At 38.6% G+C, this 20,797-nt stretch overlaps 1 protein-coding gene across 2 annotated transcripts; it reads right to left on the bottom strand.

Annotated features, from left to right (window-relative positions):
- Nucleotides 1-5,760: 5,760 nt before the first annotated feature.
- On the bottom strand, nt 5,761-20,658 carry SNX20 (sorting nexin 20). Of its 2 annotated transcripts, XM_032998919.2 has the most exons (6): nt 20,276-20,658; nt 15,238-15,362; nt 12,935-13,100; nt 11,148-11,299; nt 8,068-8,576; nt 5,761-6,536 (listed from the first exon to the last, which is right to left on the bottom strand). In XM_032998919.2, exons 3-6 carry the CDS (start codon nt 13,086-13,088, stop codon nt 6,512-6,514), a joined length of 840 nt encoding a protein of 279 aa, XP_032854810.1. In that variant the 5' UTR covers nt 13,089-13,100; nt 15,238-15,362; nt 20,276-20,658; the 3' UTR covers nt 5,761-6,511. The 2 variants fall into 2 exon arrangements, with proteins under 2 accessions (XP_032854810.1, XP_032854802.1); XM_032998911.2 differs by having other exon boundaries at nt 5,761-8,576.
- Nucleotides 20,659-20,797: the final 139 nt, after the last annotated feature.

Genomic DNA, 20,797 nt, shown 5'->3' with positions numbered 1-20,797 from the left:
TGCGTGATTCTCTGCTTTCCAGAGCAGATCAAACGAGCAGAAACTTATGCCCTTTCTTTCTCAGTTTCCTAACATCAGCCCTAAAAATGCAGCCATCTGTTAGGCAACTGACCAACCATTTATTTGCTTCTTCCCAGATTTCTTTTCTCTCTTCATGATTCACAAATAGCAAACTTTTCTTCTGGCTGTGCCTTTTTTGAATTTCCTTTTTTGATCGTCACAATTTAGTTTCATTGCAGACTCCATAATCTCATGGGCACCAGAGCCCTCTGCCAAGACTTATGCAGATTTAAAGCCTGGATTAATCTGGCTCGGTATTTATAAAATGTTCTGAACATGTGACGCACTATAAAACCACTGCGTATTATTACTCTGTCCATGGAAGTCCCCCCCCCTGCTAGCTCAGCACACATTTAAGATGCTGTTCCTGGAGGCGAGATACAGTGACAGAAACAACCAAATCCGTGTCTCATCTTCTGAGGTTGTATCTCTCTCTTTTCTTTCTCTGTCTCTTCTTTTTCTTCCAGGATTTCAGGAAGAAACTGAGTAGGAAGGAGGGAGACCCCCTTCAAAGATTTTACCTCCTGAGAGCATTCTTTCAAAGACTTTGACATAGTCTACCTGCTCTTTGCTGCCGCTGGACAGCCCAGTTCCCTCATGCTGTTTTCTAAGCACTTTTAAAAGCTAACAGTTTCCGCAGAAGCTTTCTGGAGAAAAAAAAATATCGTGATGCAGAGGGAGGCTGCTTTCAAACTCTGGTCTGTAGCTGGCACTCAGTGCGGAGAGAAGCCAGTCTCCAAATCCAGGCCATCCCAGCAACTTGATAAAAATCACTATCACAGCTAAAGGAACTGTAGGCCTATGCTAGCCAGATCTGCTGTGCTTTTCAGGGGCTGTTTCCAAAAATATTTCTATGTTTCACTGCCTAAAGCACAGATGAAGGAGATGACTGGCAACTACAGTCCAGGTTTACACATCGTGTCTTCCCCTTCCATGTTATCAACATGGGGACAAAGGTCAAAATCAGACATGTGTATGTATAGTGTTTGTGGTATATTTATACCTTTATATAATTAAATTGTTGGAGCTTTCAAATATTTTATAGTAGTTGGACTCAAAACAGGATCAGCTCTGGGTCTCACACTTGGGAGTGCGGCTATCTAAAATGGAGTCAATGAACTTTCCCTAGCACCGTTCAGAAGGCATTATGGGTCCATTTATTTTTACTTCCCTCCCCCCATTATTTGATAGTTCTTTTAAGAGGTGTGAGTTTTACTTGGTTCCTTTTGATCAGAAGAAAAAGGTACTGTAGGAACTGAGATGCTGCAGTGACTCTGGCTTTGAACTCACCAGGTCTAAAAGCCTGCAAGAGCATTTTCTCTTTCAGCTTTCTAGCCAGCTCAGAGCTGGATGATAAAGGGGTATGTTAAATTGTCCTGAAGGACAGCTGGAAAGCTAGGCGCTATGGTCTGAACTCACAATGCAATTGAGATAGATATATATATATATAGTTTAATCATATTAAAATTTAAATGTTGGACTTTAGAGTAGATCTAAAAAAAAAAAAAAAAAATCAAGTCGTTAAAAAAAAAAGTTTATTTTCCATTCACTCCGGTTTGCAGGGGTCCTGAGCTCCTGCAAATACTGCAGCTCCATCTAGTGGCGTTGCAGACAGTTACCAGGGTGGAGGCAAATCTTTTAGAATTGAATAATTAAGAAAAATATTAGGATTTAAATTCTGTATTTTCAGTAAAATTCTTTAAGATTTCCTTTTGGTTATCACAGTGAGAATCTATTCTAGTTCTGTCTGGAATAAAATAATATTTAACTTACACTAGAGAGATTAGTATATGCAAGTCCATCCAGTCTACTTCTCTTCAGTATTTTTCTTGCCTGAATAATCACAGATTTACAGATGTATTCCTATTTCTAATAAAAGAAGGTAGTATGTTTAAATCTGTGTACCTATATATAAGCATGTGGCACTTGTAGCTTCGGTCTGCATTTCTTAAAATACTTGGGAAACATTTATTAAGCATCAAAGTATTCAAATTTGTTTGCTCTATCCACTCAACAATCCATCTGTCTATCCACCCATTCATCATGTATAGAGATTGTGCACATTTGTATAGTAGAACCTATTCTGCTCTCAGTTATATTATAACTTATTTATTTCAGTGTAGTTACTCTCAACTCTCACTGGTCTGACATGAAAATTAGTGTCTTGTGTATCTGTATACAGAGCAAATATATACTCACAAAGTGTGATGAGCATATGTTGTAATGTGATCTTAAAGTAAATAGGTTGGTTCTTTGGGGTTCTCAGCTCATCCAGATGGGAATTGACATTCAGTATTTTGCACCATTACAACTGCTTTAAGTTTTTCAACACATCTTGCTCCTGCCTTTGATCTAACCAGAAAATACACATTCTTGATTTGATTTGCTCAGCTGCTGTCTGAGCCACAAAACCTAGATTTCATCTTGTGTCCTGAACTCAACTCCCATGCTGCTTGTACAAATCTGTTGAATTCAATAAAAGTATTTAGCCTTATTAAGATTCAGGAACGCAAATATTATTCTCCAGTGATGCAGCAGATAACAGGAGTTAATAACAAGTATGTGATAAAGATCACAGGATTCCCTGTAAACAAGATGCTGCATTGCACAGAGAGCATCTTGTCTGCATATGTTTTATAAGTAACTAGGCATCCTCATGGGCTTCTTTAGTTATTTTAGAAAGTTCTGTAAACAGTGTCTACTGTTTATCTACTTAATGCCCCAAATGATATAATAATTGATATGGAAATGGGGCAAAGCTCAATGGAAAGTAATACAACTCTCCACGGACTCTTGAAGATAATCTGCCCAGATTTTATTTAAATTTTCTTCTAGCTTGGTTGTATGCAGTCTGTGGTTTATTAGACATGTTAGGCAGATGTTTGGACAATATTTTCCTTTTTTGACTCTTTTCTGGAAGAAATTTAAATGTGAATTTGTACTTGGATTGTTATCTGTTGGACATATACTTCAGAGATGTTAATGACAATGTGAGGAGTAAGATCATACTGAAAACCTCTGATGCATTGTATGCTGTTGTTGAGAAAAATGGATAATAGCAGATTGCAAACCTATATGGTAATCTTCAGTGATTGTGTGATTCTTCTTGTTTAGACAAGAGCAGTGGAAAGAAATATGGGAGTTCTAAGACATTCCTAAAACTGGAAAAATGTATTTGAAAATATTTTTCTGTTCCTTCTTAAGGAAAATTATATTTAAGCCTGGAGATTTTTTTATATATTCTAAAAATCTCTAACACAAGATTTTCTGCTTTGTTATTTTTATAAAGTAGCGGTTAAAATATTTTCCCTATTCAACCACTCATTATTTCTTCAAATATATTAATTAGACAGGTTTAGTCAACTGTTTTCTCTTCCATAGATACCACATGTGATTGTCTTAGGTGTATGATATCAGGCAAAAATTAAGCTGTGTTGTGGTTGTCCATGCAGATGAACTTTAATAACATGCAACTGTGACATGTCTCTGTTTTGCAAAGCTGTGATGCCAGTTGTGCTTAAGTATTTCTCCAGACAGTAGTTTGTGTGGTCTCCAGACCACTGTATTAGACTTTGGGAAAAATCTCTTGTTTGTACCACAGTTGCCCCAGCTGTAAAATGGGGGAAATGATACATTGAAGCGTACTAACAAAATATAAGTAAAACATAGCTTTATAGAAGAGAGCAAAGCAATATTGGTATTCAAAAGAAATCTGAGATTTGATTAGACTTGATCAAGGTCACTCAGTGGGCTTGTGATGTTGCCAAGAGCAGAGCTTGGGTCTCCAGACATTCTGTCTGTTGACTCCAGCTGCCTTCCAGGTACGGAGAATGGCTGATGAATGTTAATAATGCAAACAGGACAAATGCCAGCGACTGCTCATTTCCATGTATTTTATTAAACCGCAGAAATCTTTTGTAAAAAGCACACATTGTTTTGGGAAACAGGAAATGGATGAAAAGAGGACTTATTTATAAAACAGGCTTTTATCACTCAAATATTGTACAGCAATGAAGAATAGAAGTAAAATGGCTGTCTGGAAGCAGGAGCCACCTGCTTACTTAATTTATGTTCCGTTCTTGCATATGTGGTAGTGCCAGTTTTCTTCTTCCAGAATAGCTTCACTCATGCGTTGCTATTTGCTTTTGCTGGCCTGGCACCTGGAGAGGTGGGATGTGTACTCTGGGGACAGCATGCAAACCACATGGAGAGTGCACAAGGATTCTCCAAGGGCTTCTTACCAATAGTTAGGGAAGGGAAATAGATAATCAAGACAGGTAGATATGGATGAAAATTAGCTATTTCCTTTTTGAGCCATTTAAAAACAGTATTCAGAGGAACACTGAGATGTAGTGGCAGGTGGATAGCACCCATTTAATTCTTATACATCTTATGAAAAAGCCAGGACAGATTCAATTCATGAATGTGGGATCTGCAGCCAATTGTATCCCTGCACAGGGCAATGTTAACGGGGAAAAGGACTAATCTTCTTTGATTCCCTGCAAGAAATCTTCCCTACCTGGCTACACGTTTTTGACTGTGGAAGATAAAGTTGCATGTACAGGCAGAGGGAAGCTGGTCCTCACAGGCTGGCATTCCAAGTAGAAGATAGTATGGGAGCAGGAATGCCATTACCTTTTAGTTTAGTAACATGTAACTGCTGAATACTCACTTCTCTGTAAAAATCAAGTGAAAAAGTATGCAGAGGTTGACTTCTGAAATGTGAGTAAATAAATGTAAGCAGAATTCTTTTGGCAGGTCCAAACAGTCTCTGAGAGTACACAGCTAAGAAATCAGAACTGGCTGATTGCCTATGGAGCTGATGAGCCAGCATGGTCTCACTACAGTCCAATGCAATAAATAGATAATTTTATAACTTCTCTAGTGTACAAGGAAAGTAATGCCTGATTCTAAAATAAGACTGCCTTAGTAAGAAACTGTGCAATCAACAATAAGAACACAGGTTTGGCAACATACTGCTTCTAAGTTCTCTTCCATTTTAAAGTATCTTCAAGAAATTAAATAGGCTTGTATAAACCGAAATTGCCTCCATCCTAGTGCACATTAAATTTGCAACATGTTAAATGTCGGAGTTAATTTACTTGGCCACGTTTCAGAGCTTTTCTGTTCAGCGAGTATGAAAACCTGAATGAGGAAACTTTATTGGGGAAGTACTGGGTGAGGAAATAGGGGCACAGAGGTTAAATTACTTGTGCAAAGTTCAGACCAAGTCTGTGCTAGAGCTCCAGGTAAAGTCCAGGCCCTGTGGGTCCCCATTTGTTGCCATCACCATACTAGCTTTCTCTTTCCAAAGATTTTCAATGGCATCGCTGAAGAGATTAATAAATTCAAAGGTCACAGGCTCTGCATTTGTAGGAAGGAAATATATGCATGTTTTGCTTGGGGGAGGTTGAATTGTTGGGAGGGGATTTTCATTTTCTTCTATTCTAATAGTAATGAAACCACAAACTGATTTTATGAACTTTACACTTGACCCTTTGATGACACATGCTGTAGGCTCAGTGGATTCATACATGAAGTGGCTTGACTAGAGGTCTCAGTGCAGCAGAAGTTGAAATCAGCCCTTTGAGTGAGGCATGTGTGTTCTTCCTGGGTAGCTCTGGAGACATGGCTAATTGCCACAGATGCTCCACTGAAAGGAGTTCAGTGTGGGGTAATTATACAACAGACACATTGTTCTTTCTTCACACCATTCCTGTATTTATTTAGTTCATTTTACCCTATAATACAAGGAGACTGACCTCTGCCTTCTGGTGGATAGGGACAAAGCGACCTCTTCTAGGACTGTTTTGCTAGACAAAACTCTGCTAGTACATTATATAGAAAAGCATTCTCAGAAGAAATTTGGCTTACACCAACGAAACAGTGGGGGGTTTTGGCACTGTTTATTTTAAGGCCTTTTGAATTATGTAAATTTTTCTCTTAGCCAAATTGCACCTCCTCATATTCATAATGTGCACTGCCATGCCAACAAAAATTGGTTAGGTTTGGATCAGTTAATCTTTCAGAGATGGAAAGTTATAGCACTACCACATGTAAATGCTAAGATGGATCTTTCTGATGTGCCGCTTTCCCTGCTACTTGTCCTTGCTAGACAGCATGTACTGATGGATCCTCGAATCTTGTAGTCAGCTGTAAAGTGAGGTTCTGTGCACACAATTAGCTACTCACATACAGTCCCGCAGGAACCTGAGGAGAATCCAAGGCAGCTGGGCTTGGAATGCTGCACACAATGATGGCAGGGAGGAAAAGCAGGGGAAACGATTTTTCCCTCGTCTTTTAGTCTTTCACCACAAACTGCTGTGGAGATAGAGCAGCGTGATGGCTGTGCTTCCTTTCTGCCTTAACTTCAAGTTACCTTTCAGACCCCAGACATGCTTTCCTCTTCACCACTTCGTTACTGATTCACACGCGATTCTCTAAGAAGGTGTTACATTTGATCCATTTTAACTGTCCTGCAATATGATATGTTGTGGGAAGATTAGTTCTGAAGTCTCTTAATTAATCTTAATTCTCTTCTAGTATAACTAGAAAAATTAATAATTGTCAAATAACAAATAGTCCAAGTATTTTGAGTTTGTCTAGCTGTTAATAGCTACTTAGAGTATCAACTTTCCACCCTAGACACTGCTATCATTCTGTATTTTTTCCAAGCCATCATTCTTGTAACAATGCACAGTAATGTTTTTCAGGTTCAGTACACTTTCAATTAGCTGATACTTTTATGAATTTGGGAGCTAAGTTAATACAGTAATTCCTAATTTATAGACAGTGTCCTTGTGGTGCATGTAGTATCTGTACTTGGAATACAGGTATACAGATATACACAATTAGCTATAATATCACAGGGCCACCAAGATAGTATTTGTATGCTGTACCAGGCTGTAAAACTAAGACAATGCCAAATTTACATAAACCTCTCAAAGGCAACGGGGAAGCACATGCTTAACACAGACTGTCTGTTAACCATGTGTCTCACAGCTTGATCATCAGAATTAAATGCTAGCCTTATATTGGCCAGATGTTCTCCCCAACAGCACCCTTCTGTGATTCCTATCCGTTATTTATATAGTGCACGTGGTATGAATTTTCTACCCTGGTCAGAGCTGTACTTAAAGATCACCCCAAACGAGAATGTGCCTTCAATGCAAGTCATAAAACTGTATCAGCTACAAAAGGGAAATGAAGTATATTCCCTCATGTCTGATGGACTGATCATCGCTTGTATTTTTTGCCCCTACCAAAGTTGATTGTAAACCTTCCCCCCAGGTCCTCCTGCCCACAGCAGCTGACTTCAGTGAGAACAGGAGCGATCCCATCATACTCAGAAACAGCAAAGTGCTGTTTGACCAGGCATCAGCTGGAGGAGTAAAAAAAACCACATTCAGTGTCTGAAGATGCATCATTTAGATTGCATCAACTCAGAAAATATTTCTCTTCTTGAAAGGAAGTAGTTTCCACATGAGCAAACAATGCCTCTGATTCTGCAGATTCTTAAGTGTTTTATCAATTCTACTTTCCTGTTCTGACTTTCCACACAAAATAGGCTATATGCAAAATAAGCAAATCATAAATGATGTCTTGTTGCAAATTTCTTTCCAAAAACCTTAATTAGCTGAGGTGCTCCTCGTATCTGTAGAGTAAATATAATATTTTCCAACACATGAGTTAATGTCCCTTTTGAATATGGAAGGTATTTGTTTTTTTTCTATTAATATAAAGTTATGCTAGCCAGGCAGGTAATTTCCAGTTCTTAGTCTTTCAAGAGTTTGTGTGCTGGAAAAGGAGCTGACAGCTTTGCTCTTTAATGATTTTTTTTCTTGTGTTCATTGTACATATTCTCGAACTGCCAGTTCTTTCAGGGTAAAAACCCGTTTGGGATCTTTTTTTGCCTTCCATTCTTCCAGTTTTTCTTGCAAAGACAGAAAATCCTTGCCAAGTTCATATGCCAAAGTGATCATTGTTTCTAATAATGGAATGTAATACCTGTGGCTGGTATGTACATGAAGGTGTGATAGAGCTTTTTCTCCATATTCAAAGGCACTTGCTGGGTTTTCCAGGTCCTTGTGGCACACCACGATAGCACAGAGGGTAGGGACAATTGAAACAGGGCTGCTTCTCGTCAGCCTTTCCTGCAGGCCAATGACTTCTAAAAGGATTTCCAAAGCTTTGGTGTACTGACCACCCCGCAGGCAACCATATGCTTCCTGAAGCTCAGGCCTTGTTAAAAAGTCAATAAATTTTTTTGATCTTCGGATATATTTCATAGAATATAGAAGTCTCAGGTAGTCCTTGAAGGCTAATTTTCTCTCATTGATTATTTCTTCTGTGAAATTCCCTGTTAGAGTTTTTTTGGGAAAGGTCACATCTTCCATTTCTTCACTAAACTCCTCTAGCAGACTTCTGTGCAGTTTCTCAAAATCTGAATAACGCCTTTCAATTACAGACTTGTTGCTGTCAAAACTCCCTGTTTGCAAAATGATGACTTTATACATCTAAACACAATAAAACAGAAAAATAAGCATTAGAGGGAGAATTCTAGCACTAGTGGAGTCAGATCTTGTCTGTTATTGCTTTGAAAAGACTTTGTGCTTGTATATTCCACCAGCTGAAACCTTCCTGCGCCATTTTTATGTGTGTAAATTTGTATACTCCTATGGTTTACAGCAGTGCTGCTAGATTAGTTGCTGCCTGGGATTACGGTGCATGCTCAGTATAGACGTGATCTTTGAAATCTGCAACCACCAAATTAATAATTCCCACCTCCTGCTGTTTTGTACTTCTGCTACCAGACTTAGTCTTAGCATGCAAATAAATTGTAGATAAACAATGCACTAACAGATCCCATCCTGCAAGGTGCTGGGAGTGCTGAACTAGCAGCAGACGGAAGCACGTAAAATCACTTACGAAGTATTTCTGTAGCTGTACTTTTGTTTATAACAGCCATGGCTGCTGCAATCAATCATCTTTAGTGAACTGAATGGATTTCCCAGACTTGATATTGAAAGTAATCTATATTACATTGGTCCTAATACTCAGAAATGATGTTTGTATCAGACATTTCTAGGGATTTGGGGGTGTTATTAATTCTGTGAAAGAAGAGGGAGTATTTGGCAGTAATATTTGGTGTGTGGAAAAATAAGATGGAGCACCTCCAAAACCTTTTTTCCTCTCTAAATCATTGTCCTGTTATTCAAAGTTACTTGGCATACAAGTAATACAAAAAATTGTGGTATTTCTACAACGATCTGTTTGCTATCCAAAATCCTTCACTAACAGCAGCTCTGTCCCATATTAACGGCACTCAAGAGTATGTCTTCCTCAGCTCTTCACTAGCCTCAAAATGAATATAATAAATGTGATATTAGAAAAATAGCTGCAAAATAAAATTGTGTATTATGTGTTGTACAAATAGATTCTCTTCTGGTCCTGATCCAAGCACAATGATGTTGAGAAAGGGCCAAATCCCTAATGTGCGTAAAACAGTGGATCTCCACTGAGGCCAGCTTAACTGTGTCACTGTACACCAGCTAAGGACACAGACTGTTGACCTTGCTGGCTTTTGGACAGTGACCATGTTCACATTCAACTTCACCCTGTTCCCATTGAATTAGACAGGAACTGGAGCATTTTTACTCATGCCAGTTGTTTTATTTGCTGCTGCTGAAGCATGCAAAGCAGTACTAGCAGTAGTGTCTGTCTGATTCTCTTCCTTGTTTTTCCTTAAAGAGAAATTCTCTCTTTTAATCTTCATAAATGATCTTTACAGGCACTCCTTGAAAGGCTTCTAAATTTGATCTGACTTCTCTGATCTCTTTTTGTTTGTAAGCAGTGACATTTTCCTATAGCTTTCCTGCTCCCTGCTGAAAAGTGCATATATGCCTGATGCATATCCAAAACAATCATAAGAGCAATTTTTTAAACTATCATTTTATCAAGGGCAGATAAGTGAATAATTTACAAGTACTTGCTTTTTAATTTGTGGAGTGTGCTTGAAAAAAGGAAGAAATACCATTTAATTAGACTATCATTCAAATTGGCTCAGTGTTGTTGTAATATAAATCTTTTTCCCTAGGCATGTAACATATGACTAAGTTTAACTACTTGCACATACACCGAATGATACTTTTGTTCTCATACAGTTATATTAAAATAAATTTTAACTATTCAACAACCTGGATACAACTGACTGTATGCAAGAATGGCACCATCTAAGTAGGTGTGTATAGCATGCAACAAGATCTTAGGACAGTCTCCAGTGCATTTACCTGCTTCAAATTCTACCAAGCTGCATCACCCAGTATAAGGAGCACTAGTACGATTCTTAGCATTTTTCATTCACAAATCTCAGAAGTTGTTGCAAAAAAGGAAAATATCCCTATCTGAATTTCACAGGAGTACTGAAAGAGATTTGCTCTAGATCAATCCTCCTGAAGGCCAGGAGCAGAATCAGAAATAAAAACCAAATGTCAGTACTGTGAGTAAATATACAAAAATGCAACCTGTTCTGCTGTTCCTGTCCCTCATATCCATGCCTCACTGTAAAACTATGACAAAAATATGCCATCTAATGGAGCTCTAGGTGGGGAAGGGGAACAATCCCAAGAGATCTAGCTGGAGGATATCTTATACTTTGCCTACATCAAAGAATTTTGCACTTGTGCTAACAAATCTCTGATGTGGAAGTTATACAACTGCAATGCAGTTGTTACAGCACGCTAGCTCAGTGGAAGTGTAACTACTGATATTGTTATACTTGTGTGAATTTCCTTAATATTGACAAGCATCTGGGTGTTAAAGATACTTAAGCTAATAATTTACTCGAGATCACTTTTCTACTGCTGCAGATTTTGTGAACTGATTTTCAGAGGTTTTTTTTAGATTCCAGATTCCACCAGCTATGCCCACATGATCAGTGAGAACAAGTTCTACTTGATGTGATCATTGCTTTCAAAACTTGGACCTCAGTAAGGCTTTCATGTAGTGAGTCATGCTGTGTGGTCTGCAGCCCCCCGTAGAGTGAATGGAAATTAACGATCATCTTACATATTAATTTCTTAGCTTACCACATATTTGGATAAGTGGTGCTCTACAATTCTGGTTGATGGGATTTCAAAAAGGAGTTTGACTTGTCTGCACTGGCGTTTTTCATTCCTCCAATATTCCTGAAGCTCCTTAGTGGTCATAGAAGAGTTGGGACTTAGGGATGCACAGGAATCTAAAAATAATATATTAGTATTTCAGATTATAACCTTTGCATTTGGAAAGAAAACTCTTACGTATTTATTGTGAAAGGATAGCCTAGAATTTCTGTTGCTGTTACAGCAAGACCTAAAGACTGATAAAAGAAGTGATGTCAGTGCTAATAAAGATGGGTCCAGATTCTTTGAAGAAAGCTATCGTGGTCTGAAATTTTGCAACATACTAAATCAGCTGCAGAATACAAAGTTATAGAAAAAATATTGACAAGACGTATTGTACAGCTAGGTTGTAACCTCGGGCAGTCTGAGCAGGAGATATGCTTCACTGTACCAGAAGTAGCCATATGAAACACCAACACAGTATCCTGAAATAGATGTTTCTCCAGGCTTTTGTTGTTAAAGAGATAATACAGTGCAACTGCACTTTGTCATATATTCAAATACTGACCCTATTCAAACATTGGGTTTGTGGAGTAACAGGTGAAAGCTGAGAAAACATGAATATCCTAACCGTAAAGGGGAAACTCGGATAATCAGTTCTGCCAAAGGAGGAGTTCTCACATCTTTTTCTTTTGTAGCTGAATTGATGCCACAGTTCAGCTATGGATATTTTATAAACCTCCCTCTCTCTCTCCCCACAGTCATGTACACACACACAAACATATATACGTATGCATATATAAAAATGTAGGACAGCTGGTTAAAGAGTTTGCTTACAGCGAATTTGATGTAGCATTTTAAAAGGGTGATTTCTCTGTCTTTGAAATCTACTGACAACAGTCTTCATCAGGTGGCACATGGACTAGCAAAGTGGATAAAAGAAATGAAATATTTGTATTTCACAAATGGGGACACCAGTCAATAATGTCTCTGTTCATTCAGTCAGCTGAAGTCAGTCTGCAATGTACCTAACATTCAGACAATGGAAGTGAATCACCACAAACGAATGGGAAGATAACAGCTTGATGCAGAAATAGAATTGTAAAGGCACCATAGTACTCGTTCAGTGGCCCCACTTCTACATGTTCTTAATCACTTGGCCATACAGTTTCAATTATCAAGGCATTTGGGGTTTGGCTCAATCTCTACAAAGCATATATTTCCTATGAGAGGTGGTGTTTATGACATCTTTTGCAGGCTGAAAATCTTGTTGAGATTATATTTTTTTTTTGATTATATATAACATTTTATTTAATAACAGATGACAGCAATTTTAGGCATAGTAAAAGTTCAATGCTACCACATAAGGAATGTGAGAGACTACTTGAGATTAGCTTCAATGTTGGTGTCCTTGCCAATACTGCCAAGAAGTTCAGACTGTGATGTACAGAAAGTGCACTCCCAAGACAGGCCATCTGATGATTGCTGTTTTGGTTCCTAGTGCGTAAATTAATTCTGGAATACATTTTAGGCACAAGGGATTTAAAAGGAAAACTCTATGTGTGTACAGACATACCAGGAAGTCCATGTTTCACTATTGCTCCATTGTTACTGCCAGTGTAATCAAGGCTTATTTTCAGTGTAGTATAGCAGCGTGAATATAGGCTACTGCTGAAATAAATAAAGCTAAGGTTTTCCTATATAAAAGATTAATGGCATAACTAGCTACGTGAAAAATAAAATTTAAGGATATCATCAACCTTGCAGGTCACCTTTTTCTGAGTTTTCTTTTCTCACTTGACATGAAGTGTCAGCTTTGGGTTGATTTTGTTCTTCATGAGATGGACTTGTGGTAGAAAATGTAGTAATACTGCTTACAGCTTCCAGCAGTTCCCTTTCTGCTGTGCAGTGCAAGTCTTGGTCCATTGCAAGCTATTGCTGAAAGATTACAAAAAATATGACATTTCTTAGTAGCATGATTTTAGACCATCCAGTCTGGTAATCTTTTTTATTGACTTACTCTTTGGTCTCTGTGAACTTATATGAGGGCAACCGTAGTTTCATAAACACTAAAGTAAAAAATAGAAATATCTATATAGCTACCAGTGAGGAACCACTCCTACTGCCATTATCACTGAAAGTGTTTGGACAGGTTTTTGGAAGATTAAGATCAAATATGAGAACCATAAGTTGTTGAATAAGATTAGGTGGGGAACTCCATTCTTACCTAGGAGAATTTTCTCATGAACTTCAGTGGGGGTAGACTTTTTCTCCTTGTATTTTGCCCTCAAGCTTGCAAGTATGAGTTCAGATGAACCAAAATCTTGGAGATAATAACTAGCAGCCTGGATCTCTTACACTGCTAGAACTTACTGTTCTCAAGACTCCAAAACTTACCATCTGTTCTTAATCACAACCTATAGGGCAAAATAGGGAGATATCTAAAATTGTACATTTTTGTCATATTTCAGTTTCAAGTTCTTTCCAGAGACTTATCTCTGTACTGTGAGAACAAAACAACTGAATCTGACAGTGGCTAGGTGGAAGAACTGAGTTTTCTAATTATTATACTGAAGCATTCTCCCTTTATTTGTTCTTTTAACCTATAATACTGTGCTTGTAGTAGATCTGTATGCCTGTTTTGTTAGGACTATTTTACCACACACTGATAAAATGCCTAACACAATATACTCCTACCTTGTAGACCAGATTGGCCATTTTGTTGCATGTCTCCCCAGGATGTTTTGTTATTTTTTTCTCAACCCCCCCCCCCACCTATTACATCACTCTCTTATACTAGCAGTTGAAAAAGGTCTAAGAGCATCCTGATAACTTTTCCAGGGTGCTGTGATCTGTTAGCATGAGAGAAGCATTGCTCACAATTTCACAATTCAGCCAATGGCTGAAAATCAAATAACAGACCAACCTACATTAAAAAAACAAACAAACAAACAAACAAACAAACAAACAAAATCAACCAAACAAACAAAAAAAACCCAAACCAACCAAACAAACAAAAAAAAAAACCCAAAACATCCCACAACAAGTCTCCCTGCTACAAATATAAAAATAATGCCCAAACAGTGGCTATTGTGGGGTTAATGAGAGGGTTTAGAACAGGGATGTTACTACATATCACTTTTCTTCCACTTGTCTACCACACAGTTATGCAATGATGGTTACAGAGGTGGGGAAACTCCTTTATCAGACCTATTGATTTCTGGCAAACTGCAAGGCTATAAAAAGAAAAGCAATTACTTTTCCCGTTGGAAGTAATGGAAGTGCAAACCACCTTCCTCTAACAGAAACCCTTCCTTTGCTTGGCTTGGATAAACAAGTACATACATGTTGGCATTCTCCTTAATGGAAGCCCTTATTATTGGACTTTGGACTAGGAGGTGAAAGTTCTCATTGTTCTTCTCATCTTCCTTCAGATCTGCTTTTTGAACATGAAGAGTAGCCGCTTATTGTCTAACTGCTCAGTCTTTTGAAATTCATGACAGTTAGTCCCAAGAGCATAAATTTGCAAATATTTGTTTTTAAGGCAAAGAGAATCTCAAATATAGTAGATTAAATGAGGAATCTGAAAATGGCTGAACAGATTTAAATGAGAACTTTTTTTCTTGGTTGTGAGTTGGTATAACCTTGTAGGCAAAACCATATTTATATTCAAGATATGTATCTGTATGTAAGTGTATAACTTTATATACATAAAATATGTGTGTATATGTATAAAGATACCACTTTAAAACATGATTTACCAGGGAAGCGTAACACACTTGTAAATAGAATACTGAAGTGAACATTAATATACATGTCTTCTGCCTTGAAAACTATCTGTACTTCATATAAGCAGTTTCATTTTCACAACTAAAAATAATTGTAAGCTCTTTTTTACTAAGCTACTATTTTTTTTCACGTTTAAAAAATTCAAAATAATACAAAAACACTGCAACAAGTTACACAGTTTTACTTTGAACAGACACTCATCCTGTTCTGTTTCAGGGTAAATGCCACTCCAGCTGCTTCACTGAGTTGTAAGTAATATTAAAAACAAAGTGCACAGAATACTCACCTGAAAACTGCTGAAGAGCTTTTAGTTGTGGTGCATGTGTAGTCTGTACGAAGTCGTGAAAAGCCTGCTTGGCATTTTCAAAACGCGGAAAAAAATGTCTGTGTGTTCTTCTAACAGGCACAATTCTGTGTTTTACAAAAAGGAAGGAAGAAGCCTTGATTAAATCAGACTTCCTCGTCCAATTGGCTCACTGTTTCAGTGCTGACTGATTACGCATGAAATTTCCTATCTGCCCCAAACAGCCCTTGTGCTGGCTGTGGGCGAGGCACGGCCTGTCCTCTGCACTGCAGCTCCCGCGGCAAGGGCAGGTTTGCAAACCCCAGTCAGGATTACACGTGCAAACACAAAGTCTGGCAGAGGAAAGAGTTCAACAGTAAATACAATTAGAAAATCAATGAAAACTTCTCTGCATGGATTTCTGAAACCAAAAAAACACACTTAGCAAAAGAGAGATTAGGAAACAAAAAGCCAAATATGCAAATGCACTTATGAAGAAAAATATGCCCCTTGGGACATCCTTAAAATACAGACTTAACATCCAGTTCAGAAAAGAAAATGCAGATGGTACCACAATAAATAGCTCCACTTTATGTAAACTTGCACTCTGACAGAAATCCCGATTCCGCATAGCGCTTAAACATATGATTAATTTTGAATATCTGCTTAATTAAAGTTCAAAAAGGAGCATTATCATATCTGACGTGACTACTAAACTTGAAATGGGCTTCTGTGTGTGCCTAAAATCAATCCTGTGCTTAAAGTCTTTGTTGAACTGAGGACAAAGTAAAGAAGAATGATGCATTAATCCACATGTCCTTTGGCCCAGATGCTTCCTTTTGTAGTTCACTTCACTTTGGAAATTTGCTTTAAAATATCAGGATAGCTATTTCTGGGGTAAATAATATGGACGCTATCTTTTTTTAGTAATATGTTTCCCAATTGTTCACTCACTGAAGACCCAAGCGATTTTAATGCAGTACAAATGTGGGATGCAAACATCTAAAAGACCACATGGATCCTGCCCCACACATTCCTTTAGAACAATTTAAAATAATGTAAAACCAGGGCCATAAACTGGCAGTGCTTCTCTTCTGCTTTATTTGCAACATAAAACAATGCCAACTTTAACTTGGACTCAGTTCTAAATGTAGAAGTTTTGCCAAAATAGCTGTCAGAATGGTGAAAATCACTCCCATGCAGCTACAGCCACACTGGCAAAAAACATAGTGTAGATGCTGCTATATTGCCAGAGTCCTTTAGCCAGTTTAGCATGTTCCATGCAGAAAGTGATTTAAGTTACACCAGACAAGAAATCTGTGCTTGCCAATACAGCTCTAAGGTGTACCTATACCAGCCAACCCTTTTAAGTGTAGACAAGGCATGGGTTTCTGGCTCAAGTCTCATTCCTTTAAAGTTAGATTTATGGGTTTGGTTACAATTGTGAGCAAAAACCAAGGGGGATTTCAGTGCCTTTCACTCATGCTGACAGTTCACAGATGTATCTAAGCTTTGAATCCTGAATCTGTTAATTTATGTGTTGCCAGAAAGCAATGTATTATTTTGTGATGCTTAGTTCTATTGTCCTGCTCTTGATAAAGCTAAAAAAGGAAAGTATGTTTTTCAGTATATTAAGTATGATCTCTACTTTCAATTATTTCAGAAGAAGTCAGTCCCAGTAAAATTAACACGGATGATTTAAAAAAGTGAAATCTGTTATTTTGAGCATGGCATGAAATAATATTCACAAATCCAGGGTGTTCTGCAAGAATTCTGTCTGCCTCAGTAGAGCCAGTTGTTACAGTCACAGCCAGTTCCTGAATGGGTTCCTCATGCTCAGGAGCTGTGACACCCACAGCAGGCTTAGCGGCTGCTGCTCCTCCTCATCCTGCCCCATGAGCTTGGGTCTGGCCCAGACAGCTCCTGGCCCTTCACTGAGACCCAGTGTTGTTAGTCTGGCAGCATTTTACTTTTGTAAATGTCTACTTCATTCGCACATTCAGAGAAAATCTATAGTACACAGTGATGCTTGCTAGCAGAATGCATAAGTAGTGTCTGTCTTTTTATAGCCTCAGTTCCACTTCCAACAGTCAAATACTGTGTAAAGGGTTAAGCAGTGGAAAAGGGGAATTTTCACAATGGCAGTATAACATTCTGGGAGATGGTCAAGTGCACTTACACCATCCGTTTATCTGACTATTCATAAAACTGTGGTAAATTTTAATGGAAAAGCATGTTCTGTCATAGGCAGTGATAGAAAAGGGATCCTCATGCACTGGCTCACTCGGAGTTTGTATTCTGTGAAGGCACCGACTTTGGCATACATAAAGAGCACACTGTTAAAATGCATCTACCAAGGGATATGGAAAAAGAGTGCTCTGCAATAACACAGGAGGAGGGCAAGGTTAAAATCGTAACGCTGCAGTGCATAAAAGTGGTTGTCATAGGAGTTAGGTCCTCCATACCAATTTAAGAGGAAAGGACCCATTTGGGAAGACCAGCCTGAAAGCTTATGTCTAAAACTTGGTAGCCAGCCACCAGATGATCTAGCCTTGTGATGCCATGTTAAGGATGCTTGTATTGAAAGAACATGTTTGTGCTCTTGATAGTTGAATAACCAGAAGGGACTGCTGCAGTAGTGTAAAACATCCTGTCTTGATTTATACTCTGATTTGGGCAGTTCACATTTTCCCAATCAGATAGATTACATAAACCCAGACAGACACAGTATTTAACCATAGAATACAAAGCTGGTATCAGCTTGAAAAATTGTGAGATAAAGCAATGTTATATATAAACTGCAGTTTACTGCCAGATTTTATTGGCATTTTACTACAGGCACAGCAAGGTTTTATTCTTGTTAAAGAATGTGCCTGTAATATCCCTATTACAAAATACTCTTCAGCTTCTGTCTTAAGAAACACAGCTTCAGGCAACCTCATAGAGTCTGTGCTGCTTTTCCCTCTCAGGCCCCAAACTGTGTAACTAAACCTTATTTATTTTACCAAATCATTCATTAGAACTGTAGATAACGAGAAAAACCAAGAGGAGGCAGAAATACCTACTGTATTTATCCAAGTCTCCTTTTATCACATAACCAATATTTAGAAAGTGCTGTAGTCTTGGATGCTTCTACAAGAACCTTTCCTCTCTTTTTTAATGTAGCTGGATAACTAACTACCATTTCCATGCTGAAGTAGCAGAAAAATTCAGTTCTGCATGAATATTCTGCACTTTTGGGGTAATGCTGTGATAAATGAATACCATACTCCTATCCTGGCACAGCACAAAATTCTGTTCCATGCTATTTATATGACATTTAATTATATAGTGTTATATCATTTCAAAGTGGAATTTGTTTACCATACTTCATTATTACAAAACATGTCTCTTAACAAGAGTGTGGTTTAAAGAAATAATTTACCATTTAATAGCAAATATCTCGTGCTGGTGTTACTGACAGGGTTTTCAACATGAAAGAAATGTAACAGGCTCATTTTATACTGCCAAAGCCCTGTTATCACTTTACAGCTCCTTTATACTTCTAAAGGAGTATGAAGGAGCTTTAGAGTAAACAACAGTCTTGGCCTGCCTTTCATCTGTGGTCTGTCAGTGACACAGAGCTGTAATGCAAGTGCAGTGGGTCAATAGGATATTAACTTGGGTTAAATTTCACAAGCACTATTCTGTCTGTAGAATGACAGACTTTCTAAATGGTCTGTGTTGGTCATTTTTCCTGCTGAAATCATAAAGGGACAAGTACATAATTACATGGACTAGAGAAATAATTTTAATTTTGGTTTTTGAGTTATTATGTATACCCCATGTAGTTATTCCTATCTAGTATTCTGGTATTTTATTCTTATAATGTGTCTGTCCCCTTTTATTCTCAAATATAATTAATGTGTACTTAAGCTAATACTTATAGTCACGTTCCACGGGTAGTTTATTTATACCCAAACTGTAAACATAATGAGATTTGGGATAACAGGATTTACGGCAGACAAGCTAATGCATTTGTAGTAGCATAAACGGCAGCTCTACAAATGGAGGAAAGTGCCGCTGCTGTGTATAGATAGCCACCTTGAGGATTAGCAGAGCATAACTTGGGTTTACTTCTGCGAAATGAAAAAAAGTAATGCATAAATCTTAGTATCTTTTTACTATTACTTATTCTTTAAAAATTAGATATGACTTTGAAATGCAATTTTGCTCGTAAGTGACTAAATAAATTTATTAGTGTGAGCATTCATTCCATAGTAGATAAAATCTCATCATTTCCTCAGGAGTTTCCAATAAACTCCTGCTGCTGACACTCAAGACTCTGTCTTTTCCCTCCTGCACATACTCACACCAACAAAGGCCTGTGTTGTGCCTTCCCATCTTCCTACCATGAGCTGGGGTGGTGACACACATGGCTTCATGCTCAGAAGCGGGCACTCCAGCCCTGACCCGGCTGCGTTAGACCTGCTTACTGACTATCTCTCTAGATCCTGGAGAACTACAGGGAACAGGACTAACTGGAACAGCCTTTACTTTAGCTAATGTTGAGCAGCACATTAGTAAATTACATAAAAACATGTATTAAAGGACTACTCAAGAGGCAAAGGAACTAGGAGAGTGTTCATTTGTATGCCAACAATATTGCAACCACCTTGGGTACAAGATCGTATGCTATTTTTTCAAAGATGCTTCTTTGTAGCAAGTCCATTTCTAGCAGAAATTTCAGAAGTGTTTCTAAAATAAAATGTAAAGCACTAGTTTAAAATACTGTGATTAAAAAAAATATCTAAAAATAAATGTTGTCTTCTGGAAATGCTGAATGCATGAATAGAGCCTTTAAGCATAACCATCCCGCTGAGCAACTCTTCTGTTCTGGAGCTCATTCTCTCATTCATTATTTAATAAGAGCTCAGTATATCTAAAAACTGATGCTAAGTGGGTAAAACAGAATAGCATTCAGATGAGAGTCAAAGTAAGTCAGTTAAAGAGGCGCTACATTTGGCTTTTATTAAATCAAATATTCAGTAGCATTACTTACATTTCTTGACAGTAAAAGCATTTCAAAACTGGACTCTGAAGCCAGACCAAGTCTGACATTCATGAACAGTCTGTAGGTAACTCTACAGCCGCCTGCTTCAGGAGGGATAGTTGGAATTACCTACAGAGTTTGCCGAGCAGTTGAAAACGCTCTGTACTGGGGAAGCAGCACGTGTGACAGCACCGCAAAAGCCTCTGGTGCCGCCGGCACCCGCGAGAGGCCGGTTGGGTTCGGTTGGTAGTTCGTAATCTGGGGAGGCTTCAGGCTCCGCGAGGCCCCGAGAAGCCCCAGCTCTGCCCGCCCCCCGCGCGGCGCCTGCGGCCAGCCGGGCCGGAGCCGCGGGGCCGGAGCGAGGCGGGGCCGCTTCACCCTCCGCCGGTGCCAGCCCGCTGCTGCCCGGCCCCGCCCCGGCGCACGGGGCCCAGCCCGGCCCCCACCGTCGCTGGCCTCACTCGCCGGCGCCGCGAAATCAGCCCGCCGCAGCTCCCTATGTCCCGCCTTCGCGCTCTGGGAGGCCAATCG

Source organism: Tyto alba, unplaced genomic scaffold (genome assembly GCF_018691265.1).
Source record: "Tyto alba isolate M040663 unplaced genomic scaffold, T.alba_DEE_v4.0 Super-Scaffold_26, whole genome shotgun sequence".
Taxonomy (NCBI): domain Eukaryota; kingdom Metazoa; phylum Chordata; class Aves; order Strigiformes; family Tytonidae; genus Tyto; species Tyto alba.
The sequence above is the reverse complement of the archived record's forward strand: the minus strand, read 5'-3'. Positions and strand labels throughout refer to the sequence as shown.